The sequence below is a fragment of the Bos taurus genome, chromosome 21 (assembly GCF_002263795.3).
Source record: "Bos taurus isolate L1 Dominette 01449 registration number 42190680 breed Hereford chromosome 21, ARS-UCD2.0, whole genome shotgun sequence".
In the NCBI taxonomy this organism is placed as follows: domain Eukaryota; kingdom Metazoa; phylum Chordata; class Mammalia; order Artiodactyla; family Bovidae; genus Bos; species Bos taurus.
In genome coordinates this window covers 67,790,870-67,812,533 of record NC_037348.1, presented here as the reverse complement: position 1 = coordinate 67,812,533, position 21,664 = coordinate 67,790,870, and the positions used below count along the sequence as shown (strand labels likewise).

The following is a 21,664-nucleotide window of genomic DNA, read 5'->3' as shown; positions in this document are numbered from 1 at the left end:
CCCACACCCAGGCCTGCAGGACTCCCACTGAAGCGCTTTCCCTTTCTGGGACCCAAGCTGGGTCAGGCCAGGTTCCTAAAGGCACCAGGTGGGGATCCCAACAGCTCAGGCTTGAGTCTCACTTAGCCTGGCTTTGTCCTCATTCAACGCAACGCATCCTTGAGCAGGTCACATTGCTTTCTGGGCCTCAGTTTCCCATCTGAGGCCTGTTTCTCTGGGTCAGTCAAGGGGCCGGAGGGGAGCTGGGGAAGAGGACCTCTTCCCTGTTTCACATCCTAGAAATTCCTGCCCTCTGAAAAGGACCTTGCAGCTCAGGAATTTCCCGTCTGGGCACCGGCTTCCTTGTTGCTCCTTAATAGAGCTTCTGCTCCTCCCTCCCTTTTGTGTGCCCCCCTTCCCCCTCCCCTCTTGTTCCCTGCTCCCCCTGGAAACTGGGCACAAAGCTCTGCAGCCTGGGAGGCACAGCCAAGTGGGCAAGGCAGCGGGGAGAAGGGGGTGCCCCTTGGAACTGAAAACTTCCTCTTCCTCCTTGGGAAAGGCAGCCGGGGACCAGTTTGGGGCTTGGACATTGATCCTGTCTCTGGACAGGGTAGGAGGGGGTTGAGGGGGGTTGTTGTGGGAAGAGGGGGCTTCAGGAGCCTGCACTAAGACAGACTCTACCCCCTTCTCGCCTCGTGGCCTCAGGGGTGACATTTTTCAGATCTGAACCAACGGTCACAGGGGGTCATTCCAGCTGCTCCCAGTGCATAGAGGGGAAGACTAAAGGACTGCCCCCCACACCACAGCAAGTTCATCCAGCCAGAGAGGGTGATGAGGACATGATCCAAGGGGTCCTGGCCCACTGCCTCCGTGGCTGTCTGCTGTGGCCTCATTGTGCAATCCTCAGTCCTCCCTGCCAGCCTCCTCTTCTAATCCCAGATTGGGAAATCGCTGGAGAATCCAAAGTGCTCTGGGTCATGGAGGAGGGGACAGCGTCAGGCTCATAGACCCACCACCCCCTCAGAGCCCCAGACCCTGATGGGCAGGGGCAGAACGAACACACACGGGCAGGCTAGGCACCCCCTTACCCAGCTGCCATGATGCCTGCACTCCCTCCCCGGGGCCTCACCCGAGCTCCAGGCTGTAACCAGGGCATGGGAGATGCTGCCTCGCCCTCCTGTGGTTGCCCCAGTCACTTCCCCTTTCCCTGAGTTCCGGCATGAGGGTCAAGGGTCACTTCCGTGAAGCCCCCAGCTCAAGGGCAACCCTCTAACAATAGGGCTGCGTGGAGAGCCAAGGGGTGTGACCGTCAGTGGGGCCCAGGGGGCAGGAGCTATTCTTACCCACTCTTGACAGATGAGGAAACAGTCCTCAGGAGACCAGACACTTCCAGAAGGAGCCAAAGGCCAGCCAAGAATTCCACCCTCAGCAGGAAATGAGCATCAGATGCGAGTTGGGAGTGTCCCTGGTCAGCTGCTGTCCCATTACCGTCCTCCCCAGGGGACTGGGCCTCAGGCTGCAGGCCGGTTCCACCGGGCAGGAGGGCAGCAGGCACGGGTGGACTGGCAGCAGACCCCCAAGTCCAGCCCAGACGTCAAGTGCCCCACACCTGGCCCAGAGCTGTGGTCAGCTCCTGCATGCAACCCAGGACTTGTCATTTCTAATTGGAAATGACAGGTGCCTTTTTTTTAATTGTTGTAAAATTCACGTAACCAAATGCCCCATTTGGACTATTGTAAGTCCACAGTGCAGTGGCAGTAAGTTATACGCTGTTATGCAGCCAGCACCACCATCCATCTCCAGGATTTTTTTCACTTTGCAAAACTGAAACTCTGTACTCATTAAACACCACCTCCCCTTTCTCAGCCTCCCACCAGCCTGGCACCCATCATTCTACTTCCCATGTCTCTAAACCTGAACACTCAAAGCAGCGCATACGAGTGGGATCAAAGGCATTTTGTGACTGGGGTTACGTAACTTCACATAATATCCTCAAGGGTCATCCATGTTGCGGCATATGTCCGAATGTCCTTCCTTTTAAAGCTTGAATAGCGTTTCATTGTTTATCTTTTCATCTGTCCCCAGCCACCTGGGTTGCTGCCACCTCTTGGCTGTTGTGAATAATGCTGCTGTGAGCCCGGGAACTCAACCAGCCCTGCCAGACCCTGCTTTTGGTTCTTTTGAGTAGACAGCTGACTTTTGTCCCCCTCCACAGGGATCAGGCTCTTTCCTAAGTGTTTGTATGCGTTAACTGGTTGCATCAGACAATCTGATGAAATGGGTGCTCCTTAATTATCTCCTTACCACAGATGAAGAAATCAAGGCACAGATAGGTCCAGTCACGTGACGTTCAGTGGTGGAGCTGGGAGCCCGCACTAAACATATTGTGGTTTGGTCGTTCATTTGTTTTCCATGCTTTGCAACCCCACGGACTGCAGCACACCAGGCTTCCCAGTCCTTCACTATCTCCTAGAATTTGCTCCAACTCATGTCCATTGAGTCAATAATGCCATCCAACCATCTCATCCTGTCACCCTCTTCTCCTGCCCTCCATCTTTCCCAGCATCAGGGTCTTTTCCAGTGAGTGTGCTGTTCAGTTCAGTTCAGTTCAGTCGCTCAGTCGTGTCCGACTCTTTGCGACCCCATGAATCGCAGCACGCCAGGCCTCCTTGTCCATCACCAACTCCTGGAGTTCACCCAGACTCGCGTCCATCAAGTCAGTGATGCCATCCAGCCATCTCATCCTCTGTCGTCCCCTTCTCCTCCTGCCCCCAATCCCTCCCAGCATCAGAGTCTTTTCCAATGAGTCAACTCTTCACACCAGGTGGCCAAAGTACTGGAGTTTCAGCTTCAGCATCATTCCTTCCAAAGAAATCCCAGGGCTGATCTCCTTCAGAACAGACTGGTTGGATCTCCTTGCAGTCCAAGGGACTCTCAAGAGTCTTCTCCAACACCACAGTTCAAAAGCATCAATTCTTCGGCGCTCAGCCTTCTTCACAGTCCAACTCTCACATCCATACATGACCACAGGAAAAGCCATAGCCTTGACCAGATGAACCTTTGTTGGCAAAGTAATGTCTCTGCTTTTGAATATGCTATCTAGGTTGGTCATAACTTTTCTTCCAAGGAGTAAGCGTCTTTTAATTTCATGGCTGCAGTCACCATCTGCAGTGATTTTGGAGCCCCCAAAAATAAAGTCTGGCACTGTTTCCACTGTTTCCCCATCTATTTCCTGCTGTTTCTTATCCCCTAATGTTGATCAGGGCTTCCCAAGTGGCTCAGTGGTAAAGAATCCACCTGCTAATGCAGGAGACTCAGGAGACATGGGTTCACTCCCTGAGTCAGGATAAGCCTCTGGAGGAGGAAATGACAACTCACTTCAGGATTCTTGCCTGGAGAATCCCATGGACAGAGAAGCCTAGCGGGCTCCAGTCCATTGGGTTACAAAGAGTCAGATAGGGCTGAGTACGCGCACACACACACACCAACTGAAATACAGCTTGATGCATTTAAGCCAGCCGCAAGGAAGGACTGTCCGCCTGGCTTAGATGCAGAAATGGAAGGTTTTTGTTGTTGTTGTTGTTGTTGTTGTTTTTGTTTTTACTGCCCTCTACTCCTTTTTCATCTTTGAAAAAAAGAAGTATTTCCCAATCTGTTTCATGACCTCAATTAACCCTGCGGTCGGTTTATTGAGTCTTCGCCCTCAGCCTGCGCGGCAGCAAGAGGGGCAGACGCGGGCCAGAGAATATAACGCGGGTGGTGTGTGCTGAACGTCCTCCCTCGATTTCCACTCCCGGAGCTCCCAGGACGAGGGGGAGGAGACGGCAGAAGGGCGCGCATCCTGCCACAGGGCTCCGCAGGTGCCAGAAAGCCCGGTGCCTGCGAGAGATGGGACTGGAACAAACGGGGCTGTGGGTCGCTGGGTCTGGCCGCCCCTGGACGACCGCCGGGAGGGCAGGGCTGGGGGCGGGGCTCCTCCACGGCCCCGCCCACTTCTCTCCAGGCGATGACTTTGCACTTCCCACAGCCCCAGCCCCGGCTCGCGCGCTGCTTCTCCCCGCACTTCGCAGGGTCAATTGACCCGGGACCCTTGCTGGGGCCTCCAGTTTCTCGGGGCTGTCCCCGTTCGCTCCCGAAGTGCGCTGGGCAGAGCCATCGGATCCTCTGTTGACAGGTGAGGAAACTGAGCCTTGGAGGCAACAAGTGGACGCAAAAAGCTGAGGCCTTGAGGCTGGGGATCTCTGCTGCCACTCAGCCTCCCCCAAAGGGGAAGTCACTTGCTCAGGGTCATTGGCAGCTGCACCTGACCTCGGCCCGAGTCTCCTGACCACCCCGAGGACCACGAGTGGTCAGGTCAGCTGACCAGGAGCCACCCTCCCAGGCCAGCCCACCCCAGGAGAGCCCCCATCAGGGCAGGTGCACACAGGCAGTGTCCCCCCCAGGCACCCACAAAGCTCTCTGCTTGTTAATAGCCCACCCTTCCTCCAGGGGGGAAGCCAGGCCCTGCACTCCCTTCTGTGTTTGGCTGATGGGGAAAATGAGGCTTGAGGAGAAAGGGCTGGAGGTGCTAGAGGTGGGTGGGGCCACATGGGACAAGGCAGGGCGCGCTGGGCATAAGGACCCCAATCCCAGTGGCCTGCTAAGGAGGACACCACCTCCAGGGCACCAGGGAATCTCCACACCGGCCCCAGTGGCCTGGGCTCTTTCCTGAAAGGGCCTGGCTTTCCACAGCAGTTTTTGGTGGTGATGCAAGATGACCTGCTTCAGACCCGGGACTGCCCCGACCCGGCAACCGGGCTCTTCTCCTCCAAGGCACAGTTTCCGGGAAAACAGCCACATACAGTCCCACCAGGGACAGAGCGGGTCACGTGGCAGGAGTTGTGGGAATCCCAGTGCTCCACAGGGCCAGCCAAGGCCGAGGGCGGAGGGAACCTGCCCCAAACCTCCACCGCGCCTTCCCCTTCCTCCAGTGTGGGTGCTGGAACCCCTCCTCATCCGGGGAGCTCTGCCCTCTGCACTTTGGAGACGGAAGGCACGATGGTGGGGGCTCGGGCACGGAGACCACTTGGGCCCTGGGGCATCCCACCACCTCCATCTATGTTTCCTGTTTTTGGCTGAACTGAGCAGCTTGTGGGGGGCTCAGTTCCCCTGAGGAGGGATGGAACCCGAGCCCTTGGCAGTGACAGAGCAGAGTCCTAACCACTGGATTGCCGGGAAGCCCCCATCTGGGGCTTTAGACACATTGCTTCACCCCTGTGGCCTCAATCCTTTCTGGAAACAGAGCAGACACTTGCTTAGGGGGCTGCCAGAAGGGCTTCAAGGAGAGGGAGCATGTAAATAGCAATAATTGCCATCCTGAGGGAGTGCAAACAGGCAGGCCGGCCCTGGTCCTGCACATTTGCACTTTCTCCCCTAATGCTCCCAACATTACAGCAGGAGCTGGAGCCCAGAGAGGTGGGGTAACCTGCCCAACGTCACCCAGCTAGCAAGGTGCAGAGCTGGGCTCCTAGCCCAGAGGGGTCTGAATCCACAGCCTAATCCTTTATTAAAAAAATTTAAATACAGTTGATTTACAATTGATCTGCAATCAACTAATCTATAGTAATTTTGATCACCCTGCCCAGTACAGGGGCACAGGCCGGCCACCCAGCGCTCCACACTGGGAGATGGCTGGAGAAGCACCATCTAGCCCAGGGAGACCCAGTCCCAGCTCCTCCCCCCGGGCCAATGGACAGTGGGCAGACATTGACCTTGGTGGGAGGGGGACCCTCTGACCTGCTGGAGGTCCCTAAAGGGCTCTGAGGTAGAAAAGGAGGAAGTGAGAGAGGGGACAGCGTGGCCTTGGGCACCCTGCAGCCCCTTCTTCCCCCTGAGGCAGCAATGGGGGCTCTGTGAGGACTGCAGCCCGGCCGCCAAGGGGGCCACTCAAGTGTCCAGGGGCCCCATGAAGTCCAGGAAGGAAGGGGCCAGGGTCAGCAGACCAGGGAGGAGGAGGGAGAGGCTGCCCGGGCACGGAGGTGGCAGGCCGGCTGCCCCTCCCGGTGCCCTAGCTGCAGGATCTCCGGCTGATCCCACCTACCCCTGAGCTCCGCTCCTGCTGGGCACAGCCTCCCAGCATCTCCTGTCACAGAGGAGGGGACCCAGCCTCAGAGAGGACCGGGCCGGCTCACCTGCTGCGGGAGAGAGCAGCTGAGACCCAAACACCCTTGAGCAGGGTTGGCCCCAGGCTGGGCGAAGGGCCACAGAGGGAACATGCCCAGGTGGAGTGAGGGGGACACCAGGTCCCTCCTGTCACCCAGGCTGTCTTGGGTCAGCAGGTTGGGTTTCCTGTCCTTGAAGCTGAGCATCCTGCCTTGGGCAGGCTGGCCCCCACACCCTCTCACCCCCAGCCTCATCAAGGAGCCACAGGCTCAGGGCAAGAGATGATCCCCCATCCACAAAGTAGCCCAGGAAATGTGGGCAATGGCAAAGCCAAGCTGAGCCCAAGGGGGAAGAGCAGGGGGCGGCACAGGGGGAAGGGGGTGGCCAGGCAGAGGTGGGGCCTGGGACCCGAGCTCTGGGGGCACACAGGGTGTCTGCTGCGCAGAGGAACAGACACTGGGCAAGCCCCCCACCACACCATCCCTGGCGCTGACAGGGTCGCCAGGAACACACACACACACACACACACACGCACGCACGCACACGTTTCCTTATCAGCCAGACAACCTGGTCCTCAAGTCCGGAAGCAGCTCAGAGAGCCAGCCCTCTCCCCAACCCGTGCTTGGCCTGGACAATAGAATGGCCAAGGAAACACTTGGCTCTTCGCGAGGCCTCCTGGGACCTGGTGGTGGGCAGGGTCCTGAGCACAGCCCCCCAGCCCGGGACAGGATGGCCAATGGCCAGGGCCCTGGACCTGAGCCAGCTGGGGTGCCCTGGCCTCAGTCCTCCCTGCAGTCCCCGGCCTCCCTGGCTGCACCCCTCATAGGAGCTGCCATCTAGCCTCCTATTCACCCCAACTCGGCTTTGGGAAGCTGACCCCAGCCCCTCACGCTCTGCTGGGCTCACAGGAACACAGCCAGGGCACACAAGCCACCTGGGCACGGAGGGTCCTGCCAGGAAAACCCTGTCTTTCTGGCTCCGGGCCTGGGTCTCCGCCTACATCCTTCCCGCTGCCACTCAGAGGCTGCATAGCCCCTGCTTCCCCCTGGCCTCCCCCTGGGCGTGTTCCCCACTCGCGGGCCCCACCCACCTCAGGATTCACTGGTGGAGCCCCCCACCTCCACACCCAGGGTCTTTGCTGCTTTTTCATGCCAGGCGCAGGGGAACGTGGGGTTACAGGGGCCCCAAACCTGGCTTTATGGCAGGCCCTTGCTTCGCTCCTCCTGGCCTGGGAGGCACAGACAGCACCCCCATTTCGCAGCTGGAAAAAACAGGTGCAGAGAGGTGAAGAAACTTGCTTACAGTCTCCTGACTGGAAAGCAAGAGGAACAACAAGGACTACGCCTGGCTCAGAAACCAGCCTGGACCCTCTGCCTGCAGCCCAGGGGCTCAGGCAGGGCCAGGCCCGTCGGTCAGGGCCGCGGCCGAGGCTGCAGGAGGGGTCTCTTTGAGGGGCCGGGGACGCAAAGGTGTCGGGGGTGGCAGGGGCTCCCTGTGGAGAAGCTGGCCAGGACCAAACCAGGGCAAGGCTTCCTGTGGCACGGCCCCTACCCGACCTCTGTCGGCCACCAGGCTGACTCGTGGGGTCAGGCTGGCCTGTCAGTCCCCTGCCGCTCCCAGGGAAAGAGGCACCCCTTGGATACCTGCCCGCCGCCCTGCCGGCTGTAGGACTTCAGGCCACCTGTGCTGGGGCCTGGCGTGAAGCAGCGCAGACCTCCATCCTTTGCTGGCCTCAGTTTCCCCACTGACACTAGGGCTAGCTGCCAGCGTTAGCACTCACATGCCCCGCACCCACCCCACCCCTGTTCATGGGGCCTGGAACCCCAACCTCTCCTCTTCCTCCTTCCGGCCCCGTGCCTGGGCAGGCTGTGCCTGGCGCTTGCTCCTGACCCCCCAGGATCCCAACAGAGGGGAGGGTGGGGGAGAGGTAGCTGGTGCGGCCTCCCTCAGCGCCTCCCTGTTAATCCCCATCTCAGCGCTCTGCTTTCCTGGAAAGCCCCAGGTTGCCAACGCAAACGGGGTTTCCTAGCAGCTTTGCCTGCAGCCTGGAGCCAAATTTCAGTGCCACGTGTTCGAGAGAGAAAGATGAAGAGGGAGGTTTGCAGGGGTCAGGCCGGAGTAAGCTCCTTGCAGCCTCACGTCCAGAGCCAGGACCTGCAGGGTCCACCCCTCCACACACTCACTCCAGGCTGACACTTGCCCTGCAGCAGCACACAACTTTCACTGCTGGGAAGTCCCTCGCATATCTAACCCAAATACCTCAAGCTGTAGAACAAGCTTTGGCCTTTCCTTATCTGCCAGGGTGCAGGCTTGCTTAGAACAGGACAGAGCAGTGCCCACCCCTGCGGGGCGAGGCTCACTTGGCACGTGAGGCCAGGTCCCCTGGGGAACCGGGTTTGAAGTTTCTTTTGCTCTGTAACCACAGCGGTGGGCCTTCCCGGTTCAGACCTGCCTCAGTCTCCCCGTTGGTACAGTGGGCAGGAAAAGGGAGTCACCACGGAACCTCTGGCCGGCCCCTGGTGGGTGGGGACACAGACCTTCTGTCTGAAGTCAACTTGGCCCCGCCCCCCCTTAGAGAGATACCATTTTAATTCATGTTTATTTTAAAAATAAATACTCTGTTCTTCATTTTCACATTGGGGTGGTGCGAGACAGGTAGGGAGGCCTTCCCGGGTGGGCAGTACCAAAGGGAACTTCTGCGCCAAACCCTCCTCCAAATGCCTGGAATGCCTCTCAGGCTTGCTGGCATGCCTGGCATGACCTCCTCCTGGCCACCAGAAGGAGGAGGATGGACGGTCCACCACGGGGGGCTTCAGGCCTGGGGTTGGGCTGAGGCTGCCTTCCGGGTGTCCCAGCTTGGGGCTCGGTGCCAGGGGAAGGTGGCCGCCCTCCGTCCACCAGGGTCCGCCCCCTCGCAGGCCAGCAGCACTATATGCAGGTAACCAGCACGTCTATGGAGGTGGACAACTCGATCTCCTCGAAGAGCACGCGGTCCCCCCACCCCACCCCCCGCCCGGAACCCCGGAGCCGAGGCCGCAGCCCTCAGCAGGGCCTGGGCGTGGCACAGGAAGTGCTGGTTCCGACGACGGCCCAGTCGGCGCAGCGCCAGGATAGCCAGCACGTGGTCCCGCCTGCAGAGACACGCAGGCCTCCGCTGTAGACTCGACAGCTCCAGTGACACCCCCGACCCCAGGGCGAGGGGGACCCCGGGGCTCGGACTGGAAGCGTTAGGGCACCCAGCGTTCCTGGGGGGGTGCCTGGGTTTTGAAGGGTGCAAAGACCGGCTGAGACGGGAAGAAGCAAGCCTGATGGGAACGGCCTCTGAGGCCCAGGCAGAGGTTCCGGAAACCTAGTGCGCTGAGGGAGGCAGCAGGGGGCCGCGATGCCGATGCCGCAATGCCGGAGCGGGGACAGGCAGGGGAGTCAGAGCCGCCCCGGCCCAGCGGCAAGCAGACAGGCACGTGGGGGGTGGGAGGCGTGGCCCAGTGTGCCGCCCCTCCCGCCCCGAGCACCCCAAGGAGCTGGAAGCACTGTCTCCAGCAGCGAGGGAGGGCCGACCAGCCTGCGCAGGGAAACCCCGAGGGTCCAAAGGGGAACCTTCCGCCTATGCGCAGTTACTCTGAATCAAGGCCAAACAGAGGGCGCAGGCTGGGATCTGAGGATTCTCCGGTGGGGCGGGGCGGGGCAGGGGACCGGGAAGGGGCTAGGCCCGGGCTTTCTGTAGCCTCCCCATCCTGGAATCTCCAAGGCCATGGAGAGATTCAGCTGGGATTTCCACGTGCGTGATGACTCAGCACCCCCTCAAACACACACCCTAGGATCAAAGCCTTCTTCCTCCTGGCAGGTGTCGGGGCTTCCAGAAAGGGCTTTCTCCCGGAGCTGGGGGCCTGTGCCTTCCCCTAAGACTCGCTGGAGGAAGGGCTCCGGCTCCCTTCAGACTCCAGGGACCACAAGAGCGAATGAGGACGGCGAGATTAGAACACCGGGGAAGGGCAGAGACGATCCCACCAGGGCCCCCACAGCCTGGGGGTCCGGGGCCCGCAGGTCGCGCCGCCCGCACCTGCGCACGGAGGCCGGGGCTAGTTCGAGCCCCGCCCGGAGGCCCCCTCCCCGTCTCCTGTCCCCAGAACCAGCTCCGGAGTACGAACCTGACGCCCGGGAGAGCTTGGCCCAGCCACGTGGCCTCGGAGCCCTGCGGAGACCCAGGAGCGGTGGGCCACCCTCGCCCCCAGCCCCCTTCCCGCCCCCGCCTGCAGCCCCTCGGTTAGTGCCCGGTTTAGCCCTCCTGCAGCCACCACCGCGGCCCCACCGGGACCTACTCCGGCCCCGCGGAAGGGGACGTGGCCCCGGCTCAGGATTCCTCTTCCCTCCCCACGACACGGCGAAGAGGAGGCTTTCCGTGTCTGCTCAGGTGGGTGGGCCCAGGCCCCGCGGGGAAGGCCTGCCTGGCATCAGACGGGGAGTCGGGGACCAGCGGCCCAGATGAAGGGTGGCTGTGTGGGGAGGACATGCCTTAGCTTGCTCTGCTGGGGGTGGGATGGAGGAGAGGTCTGACGCAGTCCCTGCCCATCAGAGGCGACTGCGACCCTCACCCCTCCCCTACACCGCCCACAAAGTACATGCAAATCAACGCAAATATATGCAACGTGTCCTCCTCACCTGGCCCCTCCCCGGCACGCGGAAAGTGGGGCGATCCGCTTGCCAAAGCCTGCCCATCGGGGGTCTCTTACAGGGGGCGAGATGAAACCAGATGAGGGGGGTGCTACTGGAGGGTCCGGGGGCTGGAGAACCCCCAAGAAGGCCAGCGCCCGGGGGCAGTTGGGCGATGCTCCTACCAAGCCCTGGAAGGTGCTGCCGATGGCCTGCGCTTCGAGGCCCATATTCTGGGAGCTGCTCCGGCGGTCCGCACCCCGGAGCCGCTCGCGGGGTCTCAGGGCCTGCTCCAGGTACTAGCGGATGACATAGCTGTGGGCCTGCTGCAGAGTCTCCTGGGGGGGGGGCACAGGGTCACAGGGAGGAGCCCTGGGCACGCCCCCACCAGCGCCCGCCCTGCCCCCGAATACCTGGGCCAGGAGTGGGGCCATGTGCTCCAGGAGGCCCGAGAAGGCCACCACCTTGTCCATGAGGGGCTGCAGCAGGTCCTGGGTCAGCCAGGCCTTGGTGCACAGGACCCAGAAGAGCGGCCAGGGGCAGAGCGGTGGGCAGTCTGCCAAAGCTGACCCCCAGCACCCACTAGACCCTCCCCTGGGCACCCAGGGCATGGCTCCGGACAGAGGCGATTCAGGCCAAAGGGCGAGTTGGCATCAGGAAGAAAGTCTGGGGAGCTGACCCCATTCTCTACAGTATCTTGGGGACAGCCCCTCTCCTGGCTCTACACCTTTCCCTGAGACTGCCTCTTCCAGGCCCGGAGGCCCTGTGGGCAAGGTTGGAGTTTGAGCCTCTAGCCAGGCCTTGCCTGCAGAGTTCTGGGGGCACCTTGAGGGGCTGGATGAGGCGCCATTCCCTGGATGCACCCTCTCTGAGGAGAGAGTCCTCAGAGAGTCTGAGAGTTTGTCTCTGAGAGGAGGAGACTGAAAGCGTTAGTCTCTTAGTCGTGTCTGACTCTTTGTGACCGCGTGGAGTGTACCTCCATCCATGGGATTCTCCAGGTAAGTATACTAGAGTGGGTTGCCATTCCCTTCTCCAGGGGATCTTCCTCACTCAGGGATCGAACCTGGGTGTCCTGCAATTATTGGTGGATTCTTTACCATCTGAGCCACCAGAGAAGCCCAAGAAGAGTGAAGGACGAAGGTAATTGTTTCCCAACTGTTCTTGCTCAGCTGGGAATATGTCTGGGTTCCCTGCCTGTGCCCGAAACACCACCCCAACACGCCCCTATGGTAAATGAGTGCTCTGACTTGGGCCCCCAGGCTCAGGACACAGGGCGCACGTGCTGAGCAAGGAAAGTGGGGAGAAAGGGCCTGCCCCCTCACCCGCACAGCGCCCTGCAAGCCCTGGAGCAGCCCCTTCTGAAAGGCACGGGCGGCAGCCCCCAGGGCCTTCTCCAGCTCTCCAAAGCTTTCTGGGAACTTGGCCAGAAGGTGAGTCCTAGGGAGGGGGGCGGGCCAGGAGGGGGCAAAGTGGGCAAGGGGTCACGGCCTGGCATACAGCCGTGAAGGCTGGGTGCCACCCCAGCTCCAATCACTCAGACTATAGTGTGGAGGGCAGCCCCCTGGGGCGGCACAGTGGAGAAGACCTGGGAGTGGTCACGTGAGGGGGCAGCACTGCGCCCGGGAGCCGAGTACAGGGGGGTGGGCCTGGGAGTGTTCGAGGTCCCACCGCATGGCAGGGCCCCCCTGTGGCAGGGCTGAACCAGACCTCCATCCCTCCTGGTGACAGAACAGTGCAGCACAGCCCTTCCTGGCCCAGAGGCCCTCCTCAGACGCTGTGATAGTCGCTCAGTCATGTCCGACTCTTTGTGACCCCGTGGACTGTAGCCCGCCAGGCTCCTCTGTACACGGGGTTCTCCAGGCCAGAATACTGGAGTGGGTTTCCATTTGCTTCTCCAGAGGATCTTCCCGACCCGGGGATTAACCCAGGCCTCCTACATTGCAGGTGGATTCTTTATCCTCTGAGCTCCCAAGGAAGCCATTTGAGCCTCATAACTGCCTCTCCAAATATCACAATGTCCCCATTTCATCATTGAGGAGGCAGGGCTAGGCTCTCCCAGTTTGCAGCCCAGGGACACAGAAAGTGAAGTCTCTCAGTCAAGTCCAACTCCTGGTGACCCCATGGACTGTAGCTCGCCAGTCTCCTCCATCCATGGAGTTTTCCTGGCAAGAGTACTCGAGTGGGTTGCCATTTCCTTCTCCAGAAAGGCTAAATTTCTACCAGGGGCTTGACCAGAGATGGCCTACACCAGAGTCCCCTGTGCCCAGGGCCAGCCTGGCACAGTCTAGGGACAAGAGTGTTAGAGATCCAGCGCCTTATCACGGTCGTGCTTTGGGTTCCCAGGTGCAGCAAGTACTGCCTGCGTGACCGAGGACCAGCGGCGATGCCTCTCTGAGCCCCCACACTGCAGTCCCGTCTGGCCGTGGGGACATCACACCATCAGCAGTAGCTGATGCATCTTCAGCTGGGGGACACTATGGCTTAGCCTGGGCTGAAGGCTCTGGCAGCCCACAGCGGAGGGCCACTGCCCCCTGAGGCAGAGGAACCCAGGCCCTGGCACCAGCAAGGCCCTGGGGATCGGGGGCCGAGGGGGAGTGTCAGGGAGGGCTTCCAAGAAGAGAGAGGGTCCCTAAAAGGAAGAAGGCTGAGCGGGATGAAGGGAGGAGAGCATGGAGCCCTGGGTGGCAGGGATGAGCTGGGCAAGGGTGGCTGGAACCTTGGCCTCTGCTCAGCCCTGAAGCTCCCCGCATCCCTGCCAGGGCCTCAGCTCTGCGGGGCAAAGGGAGGACCCCACGGAGGGACAGGGGCGGGGACGAGCACGGAGAGGGGGTCCCCTCCGGGAGGCCTCCAGGCAAGGCCTCCAAGGGGCCGCAGGGTCGGTGTCTGCGTCGCGGTTCCCAGGGCTCTCTCGCCCCCTGCCGGTCGCGCTGGGCACCGCGGGACAAACCCACCTGAGCTCCTGGCAGGCATTGATGCTGGCGCACAGGTTAGGCTCGCTCACCGCCCCCGATTCCAGAAAAGCCTTTTCGTACCTGGGGAGCGGGGTACGCAGGGGCCTTGGAGACTCTCCCTGGCTGCTAAGACCCCGAGTCCGCCCTCTAGGCTTCTCCCTCCTAGTTGTCCGGAATCTCGGATTCCGAGGAAACAGGATGGGTGGGTTCCTCCCCAGGGACAACCAGCGTCCACACCCTGGCCACCCCGCCCACCACATCCCGGCCCAGGATTCACCCGCACCTGTGCAGGAAGAGCCCCAGCGCCCGGGCGCAGATCCCCAACGATGTGGCCTCCAGCTCTGCGGAGATGGCGCCGGCTGCCTTCATGTGCACCGCCATGACCTGCGAGCCAGCGCCTCTGAGCCCTCTGTCCCAATGTCCCCAGCGCCCACCTCGTGGCGCAGGGACATCTCCACCCTCCCCGATCTGCCTCCCAGTCTTGGCTCCGACTTCTAGGGGGCCCGATTTCCAGACGGTCAGCCCTCCCAGCTCCGCACACTCACGTGGTCCACCCCCACCCCCTCCCACCCCGCAGAACCCTCCCATCCCCCCCACCCCTGCTAAGCTGGGAGCTGTGGCCTCGCTCTCCCAGCTTGGCCATGAGACCGGAGGATCTCTGACCGCGCACCCACGTGGGACCTCAGGCTCCTGTCCGATGGGGAGATGCGGTTGTGACTGTGACTTTTAAGAGAGTCTCCACTGCCCGAGGCCCAAACACATGTCCTTCCCTCCAGCGCACCATACAAAGGACAGCGACGTGTGGTAGTCGGGGGCCTCCGCAGCCGCCCAGCGACTCTGCTGCAGCTGCAGGATGCCATCAAAGCAGCTCACGACCTTGGTCTTTGAGGGCCAGGGACGGGGCCACGGTGAGTGAGACCCTCCCAGGAGGGAGGCCCCCCCACCTCCAAGACCTAGGGCGCGCCCTTGGAGACAAGGGCACCCCTGCCGGGACACAGGCCCACGCCCGAGGCCGCAGGGCGCAGAGAGGCTTGGACCCTGGGCACTGCACCTCCCTAGCCCGCTGGCATTGACCACCCTCTACCTGGACCCCGCCCCCTCCGGCCCAGCCCCGCCCCGGTCTCACCTCCAGGAAGCTGGTGTAGTCGTCCTCCAGTCGGGCCCACACGTGCCAGGAGTGGGGGCAGCCCCTCCGAGGGCAGAGCCTGGTCCTGGGAGCCCAGGAAATCAGGACTGGAAGGCAGGGCGGGGCCTGAAGGTCGGGGCGGGACTCTGATGCCACCGCGGCTGCCCCCCCTGCCCTCTGCCTTGGCTCAAAGCCTAACCCCATCACTGTGAGGCCCGGAATCTGGGCTTCCGTTCACACGCCCCACCCGCCACCCCGCCCTCCAGGATTCCGTGCCAAACACCCCTCCGCCCGACTTCCCACCTCAGGATTTCCTGGCTAAGCAGTCAGCAGAGCGTGCCCTGAAAGCATAAAGATGACAGTCCAGATGGACCTCCACCAGCTTGCTTCGGGAGTGACCTCCACCCTCACGCTCCGGTTCACCCAGGATTGAGCTCTGAATGCCCCCAGGATCTTGCAGTTCAGGATCCAGCTAGGATCCAGCCCACACCGGGGTGGGTGCCTGTCTGCAGCCACACAGAATATTAAGGAGCCCAGCACTTTGGCGCTCCCTCCAACTGCCCATCTGCCTGGGGAGCTGGGGATCGCTCAGGGGCACGGGCGACCCACCCCATCACGTTCTGCACAGCCCTGAACCGAGGTGTCCATCCAAAGCAAGAGTGGGGGTGAAAGCCAGCCCTCAAGGAGCGCGGTGAGCCCCTGGTTGTGTCCAGCCTGGAGGGGGCGCCCTTGGCCAGTTCACTCAAAGGCCCCACGTGGACTAGGGGGGACTCACTGGGCTCACCGCCTCGGAAGCAACCCCGCCCAGAGCGCGTTCCAGCTTCGGAACCGAGAGGGAGAGCACCAGGGTCTGGGATGGGGAAGGGAGAATGTCAAAGGGCTCCCGGATCGGATCTTGGGTGCCTAACAGCCAGCACTCTCCTGGGGAGGAAAAGGTGCCCTGTGCCCTTCAGAGCAGGTTCCTGAAGGCTTCGCGCGCGGGCAGTGCCAGCCCCTCCTTGCCCTCGCCCCACCCCGCAGCCTCCGGTTCGGGCCTCACCTGCTGTAGACGTTGGCGGCCCAGTCCAGCAGCACATAGAGCTGCTCGCAGCCGCGGGTGTCCTGCGAAAGCTCCTGGAGGTGCCCGCCCACCGCACTGTGAAAGGCACGCAGGTAGGCCTCCCACGCCGGGAAGCCGGCGGCCAAGTAAGCGGGGTGCACCTCCCGATGCACCTTCTGCAGGTCGCTGCGAACCAAAGCGCCGAGCTAGGCCAAGAGCCTTGCCAAGTTGGGGGCAGGGTCGGCCGCCCCCGGGGCCTCCCTGGCACCTGCCTGCCACAGGGCGTCCTCCCAGTACGGTGCTTCTGCTCAAAGCGGAGCTCAACAGCCCCCGAGGAGGACGTCCACCCCTTTTTCTGGATGTTCCAGCACTGGACGGGGGTGACGTCAGGCTGGAGGGGGCTGGCCCAGGCCACCGGGGGCTTATCCGGGCCTTGCAGCCCACAGAGAAGGCTGTGGGAGGGGCCTTGCTGCTGATGCTGCTGCTGCTCAGTGGCTTCAGTCCTGTCTGACTCTGTGGGACCCCAGAGACGGCAGCCCACAAGGCTCCCCTGTCCCTGGGATTCTCCAGGCAAGAACACTGGAGTGGGTTGCCATGTCCTTCTCCTTGGTTCTATATTTAACCAGGGGCTGGAGGCTCCCAACTCTCTTCCCCACTGCCCCCCCCAACCCCCTGGCCCCGTAGAGGACTGGGAGGGGGTCTCTAGGGCATGGGGGCCTGGGCACAGGGCCCTCACCACCCCCAAGCTCCCCAGGGCTCTGCTCACTCCCTACCCCCTTTCAGCCCGGCCTGGCTGTTGGGGAAAAAGAAGAGAAACTTCTTGGCCTGCTGGGACCTCCCTCCCAGTGTGTAAAGACAAGTTGAAGGTGGTGGGGGCCAGCAAGTTCTCACTTCAGCCCAAGGAACTAGGGCCCAAAAGAGGGCAGGACCTGCTGAAATCACGGACCAACCAGAGGCTGAGCAGCCCCCATCCCCAGGCCACCCCCCACCACGGGGACAAAGGCCAGGCTGGAGCCAGCACCTGACCCTTGGGTGATATTGGGCCGGAGCAGCCTCTCCCCAGGCCTCGGTGTGCCCGGGGTGATTGACACCAGGACGGGCAGGGCCCAGCCCCTAACCCACCCCCCTCCCCACACCTGTCAGCAAGATTGTCCATCCAGGGGACAGACAGGCAGGGGGTCACCCAGGCCTACCTTCCTCTCCCACAGGTGGCTGAGCAGCTGGAAGGAGGCTGCCCGGAGGGAGGGGCCGGCCCAGGTGCTCCATGCGGGCCTTATCAGCCCCGCCCCGGCCACAGGTCCTGGTTCTCCCAGATGCCAGGACTCAGGGACCGTGCCCTCAGATCAGCCCCAACACAGCAGGGAGCATCGTGCCAGCGGCCGTCTGTCCCCCCCGCCCCCACCCTCCACCGGCCCCCCAGCGCCCAGCAGGGGCAGGAGTGGTGATGCAGGATCCATTCCAGCCGGGCCCAGCCTGCCCCGCTCTGGGCTCTGTCTCCAGGGAGTGTGGGGGCAGGAAGAGCCAGACTACCTTGGTTGGCAAGAGCTCACACTTAGTAAGCACCTACTGTATGCTTGGTCCAATGCCTGGCACGTGTTAGATCCCCATGACAACAAAGTGACAGGGTGTCATTCACCTCACTTCATAGATAAGGAAACAGGCTCAGAGAGGGGCAGGGTCTTGCCTTAAGCCACACAGCTCAGGGGTGGGGAGTCAGGATCAGCCCGGATCTGGCTAGGAAGCTGGGAGCAGAGGCTGAACCCTGTCTCCCAGTACCAGCAGCCCAGCATTGCTGCCCAGGGAACCCTTTCTCCTGGCAGAGGGTCCGAAGGTGGGCAGGCTGCCAGATGCCAGGAGTGGCATCAGACTTGATTTCTCCCAGGAAGCTGAGGGGAAAATTCTGGGGGAAGAGGGGCAGCTGCCGGCTGGGTCTCACGGGAGGTGACAGAGGCAAAGACTTGAAACCCAGCCACCCTGCCTGACCACCTCGTCCCAAAGCCCATCCAGGGCCCCCTGGTGTCCCTCTGCCCCCTGCTCCCTGAATCCTGCTTCAGCAGCTTCCCAAGTCATTCTTGACCTTCACGAGGCACAAGTCAATCAGGTCACTCTCCTGCTTTAAACCCTTCCGTGGCTCCTCACAGCCTGGCATTTGAAGCCCCCCTCATCCCCCATCATGGTCTGTACTTCTTCCAGCCTCACTCCCAGGCCTCCTGGGCCTGCACGCAGCCAGCCTCCCAGCTTCTGCTCAGGCAGCTCCTTCTCCCAGTCTCTCCCTCTGCCCCCCACAGCTGACCTGGATTTCAGAAGCTGGGGTGCAGTTGCCTCCACCTCCGAGCAGTCCTTGGGCTGTTCTGTACCACCTGCCTGCTCATCAGGCCCCCGGACTGGCCCCCTGGTGATGGGGCCTCCTCACTGGCCTGGGGACCTCTGTCCATCCACCCCTCCATCTCCCCGAAGGCAGCCTGCGGGGGCAGTGAGCCTTCAGTGTGAGGGTCACCCCTGCCTGTGCGGGCCCTCTCGGGCATCAGGCTGGTGTCTTCTGGGCTGCAGACTCCCTGCTGACTCTACCGTGGCCCCTGCCCCGGGCCTGCCTCCCCACCCATGGGGCCTCTTCCTGGCTCTCTTTCTCTCTGTTCTGTTGCCTTGAGTGTTCAGCGGCCCTGGCCCCTGCACCTTGGCCTCAGCTGAGCCTCAGGAGCCAGGAGACGCAGGCCTGGGCTGTGCCCTGAGGCCCATGAGGGCCTCATAGAGAACCATGAGGTTCTCCAGGTCAGGGCATCGCGCCCACTGCAGGGCCAGGAGCAGGGGTGGGAGCACCACCCAGAGGCCATGCTTACCGGAAGCTCCCACCTGAGGCCACCCTGTCTGTGACCAAGTCAGGTCTGGGCTCCCCTCAGCACTGGGTATTTCCACCCCAGCTTCCCCCTGCTTTTCCCAGGCCTGCCTTCCTATAGCGGCCCCTCCCAGGTATCCCATCGCAGTCCCAATCTTGCCACCTCCCCAGGGCCTGGGCCAGCACCCCATCCTTCAAAGCTCCAAAGTAGCCAGCTGGGGCAGAGGACAGCGTCTCCCTCGTACCTCCCCATCACCTGGTCACAGGTCCTAACTGTACTCCTTCCTAGACCCCCTGGATTCCATCTCCTTAGAGGGGTCGGGGGTCTTGCCAGAATATAAACCTCCCTTAAAGCCCTTCTCTGCCGTGTAAGATTCTTCTGAAATAAGGAAGAAGACAAGCATGTGTGTTCTGAGGGCATTCAACATTTGCCTAGAAGAACTAGTTAAGTCAATAAGGCAAGAAAAATGAATAAGAGGTATAAATATTGGGAAGGACCTGATGAGAATGTCATTATTTGGAGGTGCTATGATTACCTGCTTAGAAATAGCTTTCTGAAACTCCAGAAAAGCCTATTTTCAAAAAGTTCTTAACCGGACATGGAACAATGGACTGGTTCAAAATTGGGAAAGGAGTACGTCAAGGCTGTATATTGTCAACCTGCTTATTTAATGTCTAAGCAGAGTTCATCGTATGAAATGCTGGGCTGGATGAAGCACAACTGGAATCAAGATTGTCGGGAGAAATATCAACAAACTCAGCTACACAGATGACACCACCCTTATGGCACCCTCCACTACTCAGTGGAGAAGGAAAAGGCACCCCACTCCAGTGTTCTTGCCTGGAGAATCCCAGGACGGGGGAGCCTGTGGGCTGCCGTCTATGGGGTCGTACAGAGTCGGACACGACTGAAGCGACTTAGCAGCAGCAGCCCTACTCAAGTGTACAGTTTAGGAATGCTCCTTATATGGAGTCCTGCATAACCTACTCAAGTGTACAGTTCAGGAATGCTCCTTATATGGAGTCCTGCATAACCACCATCCAAGTCAGATTACAGAACATTCCTAGAAGCCCACAAGGCTCGCTCCTACCCATGGCACTCAATGCCTCCCCAACAGAGGTAGCCGCTAATTTGATTTTATGTCCGTAGGTTAGTTTCCTCACAGGCTTCTTTAGTGCGCCGTCTTCAACCTCGTCTGGTCCGCCTGGTTGGCCTGGCTCCTCCTGAAGCTGCCCGCTCGCCCCTCCTCGCACTTCAGGGATTCCCTAAGTTTGGGTGAACTCCGGGAGTTGGTGATGGACAGGGAGGCCTGGCGTGCTGCAGTTCATGGGGCCGCAAAGAGTCAGACACGACTGAGCGACTGAACTGAACTGAACTGAACTGAACCCTATATAGTCATTGGAAAAGACCCTATGCTGGGAAAGATTGAAGGCAGGAGAAGGGAACGACAGAGGATGAGATGGCTGGATGGCATCACCGACTCGATGGAATGAGTTTGAGTAAGCTCCAAGAGATGGTGATGAACAGGGAAGCCTGGCATGCTGCAATCCATGGGGTTCAAAGAGTCAGACACGACTGAGCGACTGGACGGAACTGAACTGAACCCTACATCCTGGCTCCCAGCCCTTGCCTGATCATCCCCAAGGCCTCAGTGACCCCCCATGAGTTCTAGGCTGCCCCTCCTCTTCCGAGGCCAAGGGTTTCTCTGGGTGCAGATATTCACCATCACCCTCCTTCCCCAGACACACGCATAAACCCACAATCTGAGTACCAGCCCAGAGGGAACGGCAGGCCACTTCCTACCAAACTGCCACCCCAAGGCATTTATCTGCGAGGAGGGGATGGTGGGCAGTAGAGTTTGAAGCAGCCATTGGGGGTGCATCACGAATTCATGGGGCGCTGGGTGGCCCCTCTGCGGCAGCCCCTACCCAGCCCGGGCCTCAGTCTCCTGCCCGTCAAGTCGGAGCAGAGCCCGCCTTTTCCCAAAGGCTGCTTCCAGCTCAGAGGAGGCCCGGCTTTAAAACACCCCGTCGTGAGGTCGAAGTCGCCAGCACTGTGGCAACAGAGCAGCCTTGACGCTCGTCTCAGCGCACCAGCCCCGAAGCCCCCGGGCAGGCCAGAGCCCACGGGCGTTGCCTCGCGCCTCGGGGGCCCCTCCTGGAGCCGCGTCGGGCGGGCCCCGCACACAGGCGCCGGGCCCTGCACCACGGGCCATGTAGCACTCCACCGTCTGCACCACGGCAATAATTTCCCTGGTGTCTACTGATGGACACTCGGGGGTTCCCAGTGCTTTGCTACTACAATGGAAGTGACTGTCCTGCTGCCTGTCGTTTCTCATGGATGTTAGAGAGTTGATAAGATTCATTCATAGGAGCAGAATGGTTCCCAGGAATCTCTGTGGGTTTCACTGATCTTGCTGAGTGGCCCTCCGTATGGGCTGTGAAATCACACTTCCAGAGTAGTTGTGGGGGTGCCTCCTGGTGACTGTCAGCCTCGCCAGACACTGTCGTCACCCACACACTAGGGGTTTGGGCAGTCTATTCTTTTTAAATATTTTTAATTTTTTGACCATGCCATGTGGCGTGCGGGATCCTAGTTCCCCAACCAGGGACCAAACCCGTGACCCCGCAGTGGAAGCTCTGAGTCTTAACCGCTGGCCCACCAGGGAAGACCCAGGAGATTTGGGCAGCCTAATGAGCCACCCTCCCTTCCTGCACATCTTTCAAACCAGAAACCCCAGGCTTCCCCCCAGGACTCCCCTGGCTGCAAGGAGGCCCCGAGGCCCCGTGGTCCCCGTTGGGATGGGAATGAGGCTTCCCCTGCCTCCCTGCCCTGGGCCAGCCTCACCTCCCCGTCTCAGCCCTCACAGACCAGGCCTCCTCCTGGGCACCCTGGCACTCCTCACGGGCTCCCTGGCCTCCCTGCGGCATCCCCGCTCTCCCTA

At 61.1% G+C, this 21,664-nt stretch overlaps 1 protein-coding gene and 1 pseudogene across 1 annotated transcript; both read right to left on the bottom strand.

The window, feature by feature from the left end:
- Window positions 1-8,702: 8,702 nt before the first annotated feature.
- LOC132343396 (uncharacterized) lies at window positions 8,703-11,702 on the bottom strand (annotated as a pseudogene).
- Window positions 11,703-11,724: 22 nt separating this feature from the next.
- On the bottom strand, window positions 11,725-21,650 carry LOC615559 (uncharacterized). Its single transcript, XM_024982245.2, has 12 exons — window positions 21,568-21,650; window positions 20,814-21,017; window positions 18,026-18,179; window positions 17,663-17,786; window positions 17,080-17,186; window positions 16,159-16,655; window positions 15,887-16,072; window positions 14,848-14,954; window positions 14,503-14,567; window positions 14,005-14,105; window positions 13,722-13,802; window positions 11,725-12,207 (listed from the first exon to the last, which is right to left on the bottom strand). Exons 1-12 carry the CDS (start codon window positions 21,648-21,650, stop codon window positions 11,817-11,819), a joined length of 2,100 nt encoding a protein of 699 aa, XP_024838013.1. The 3' UTR covers window positions 11,725-11,816.
- Window positions 21,651-21,664: the final 14 nt, after the last annotated feature.

Excerpts from the sequence above, each read along its gene's own strand:
- LOC615559 (XM_024982245.2), bottom strand. The coding sequence starts at position 21,650 with ATGCCGCAGGGAGGCCAGGGAGCCCGTGAGGAGTGCCAGGGTGCCCAG. Across the intron at positions 13,803-14,004 it reads CTGGGGCTCTTCCTGCACAG|GTACGAAAAGGCTTTTCTGG; the intron begins GTGCGGGTGAAT and ends CCCGCTCCCCAG. Across the intron at positions 12,208-13,721 it reads AATGCCTGCCAGGAGCTCAG|GACTCACCTTCTGGCCAAGT; the intron begins GTGGGTTTGTCC and ends CCCCCTCCCTAG.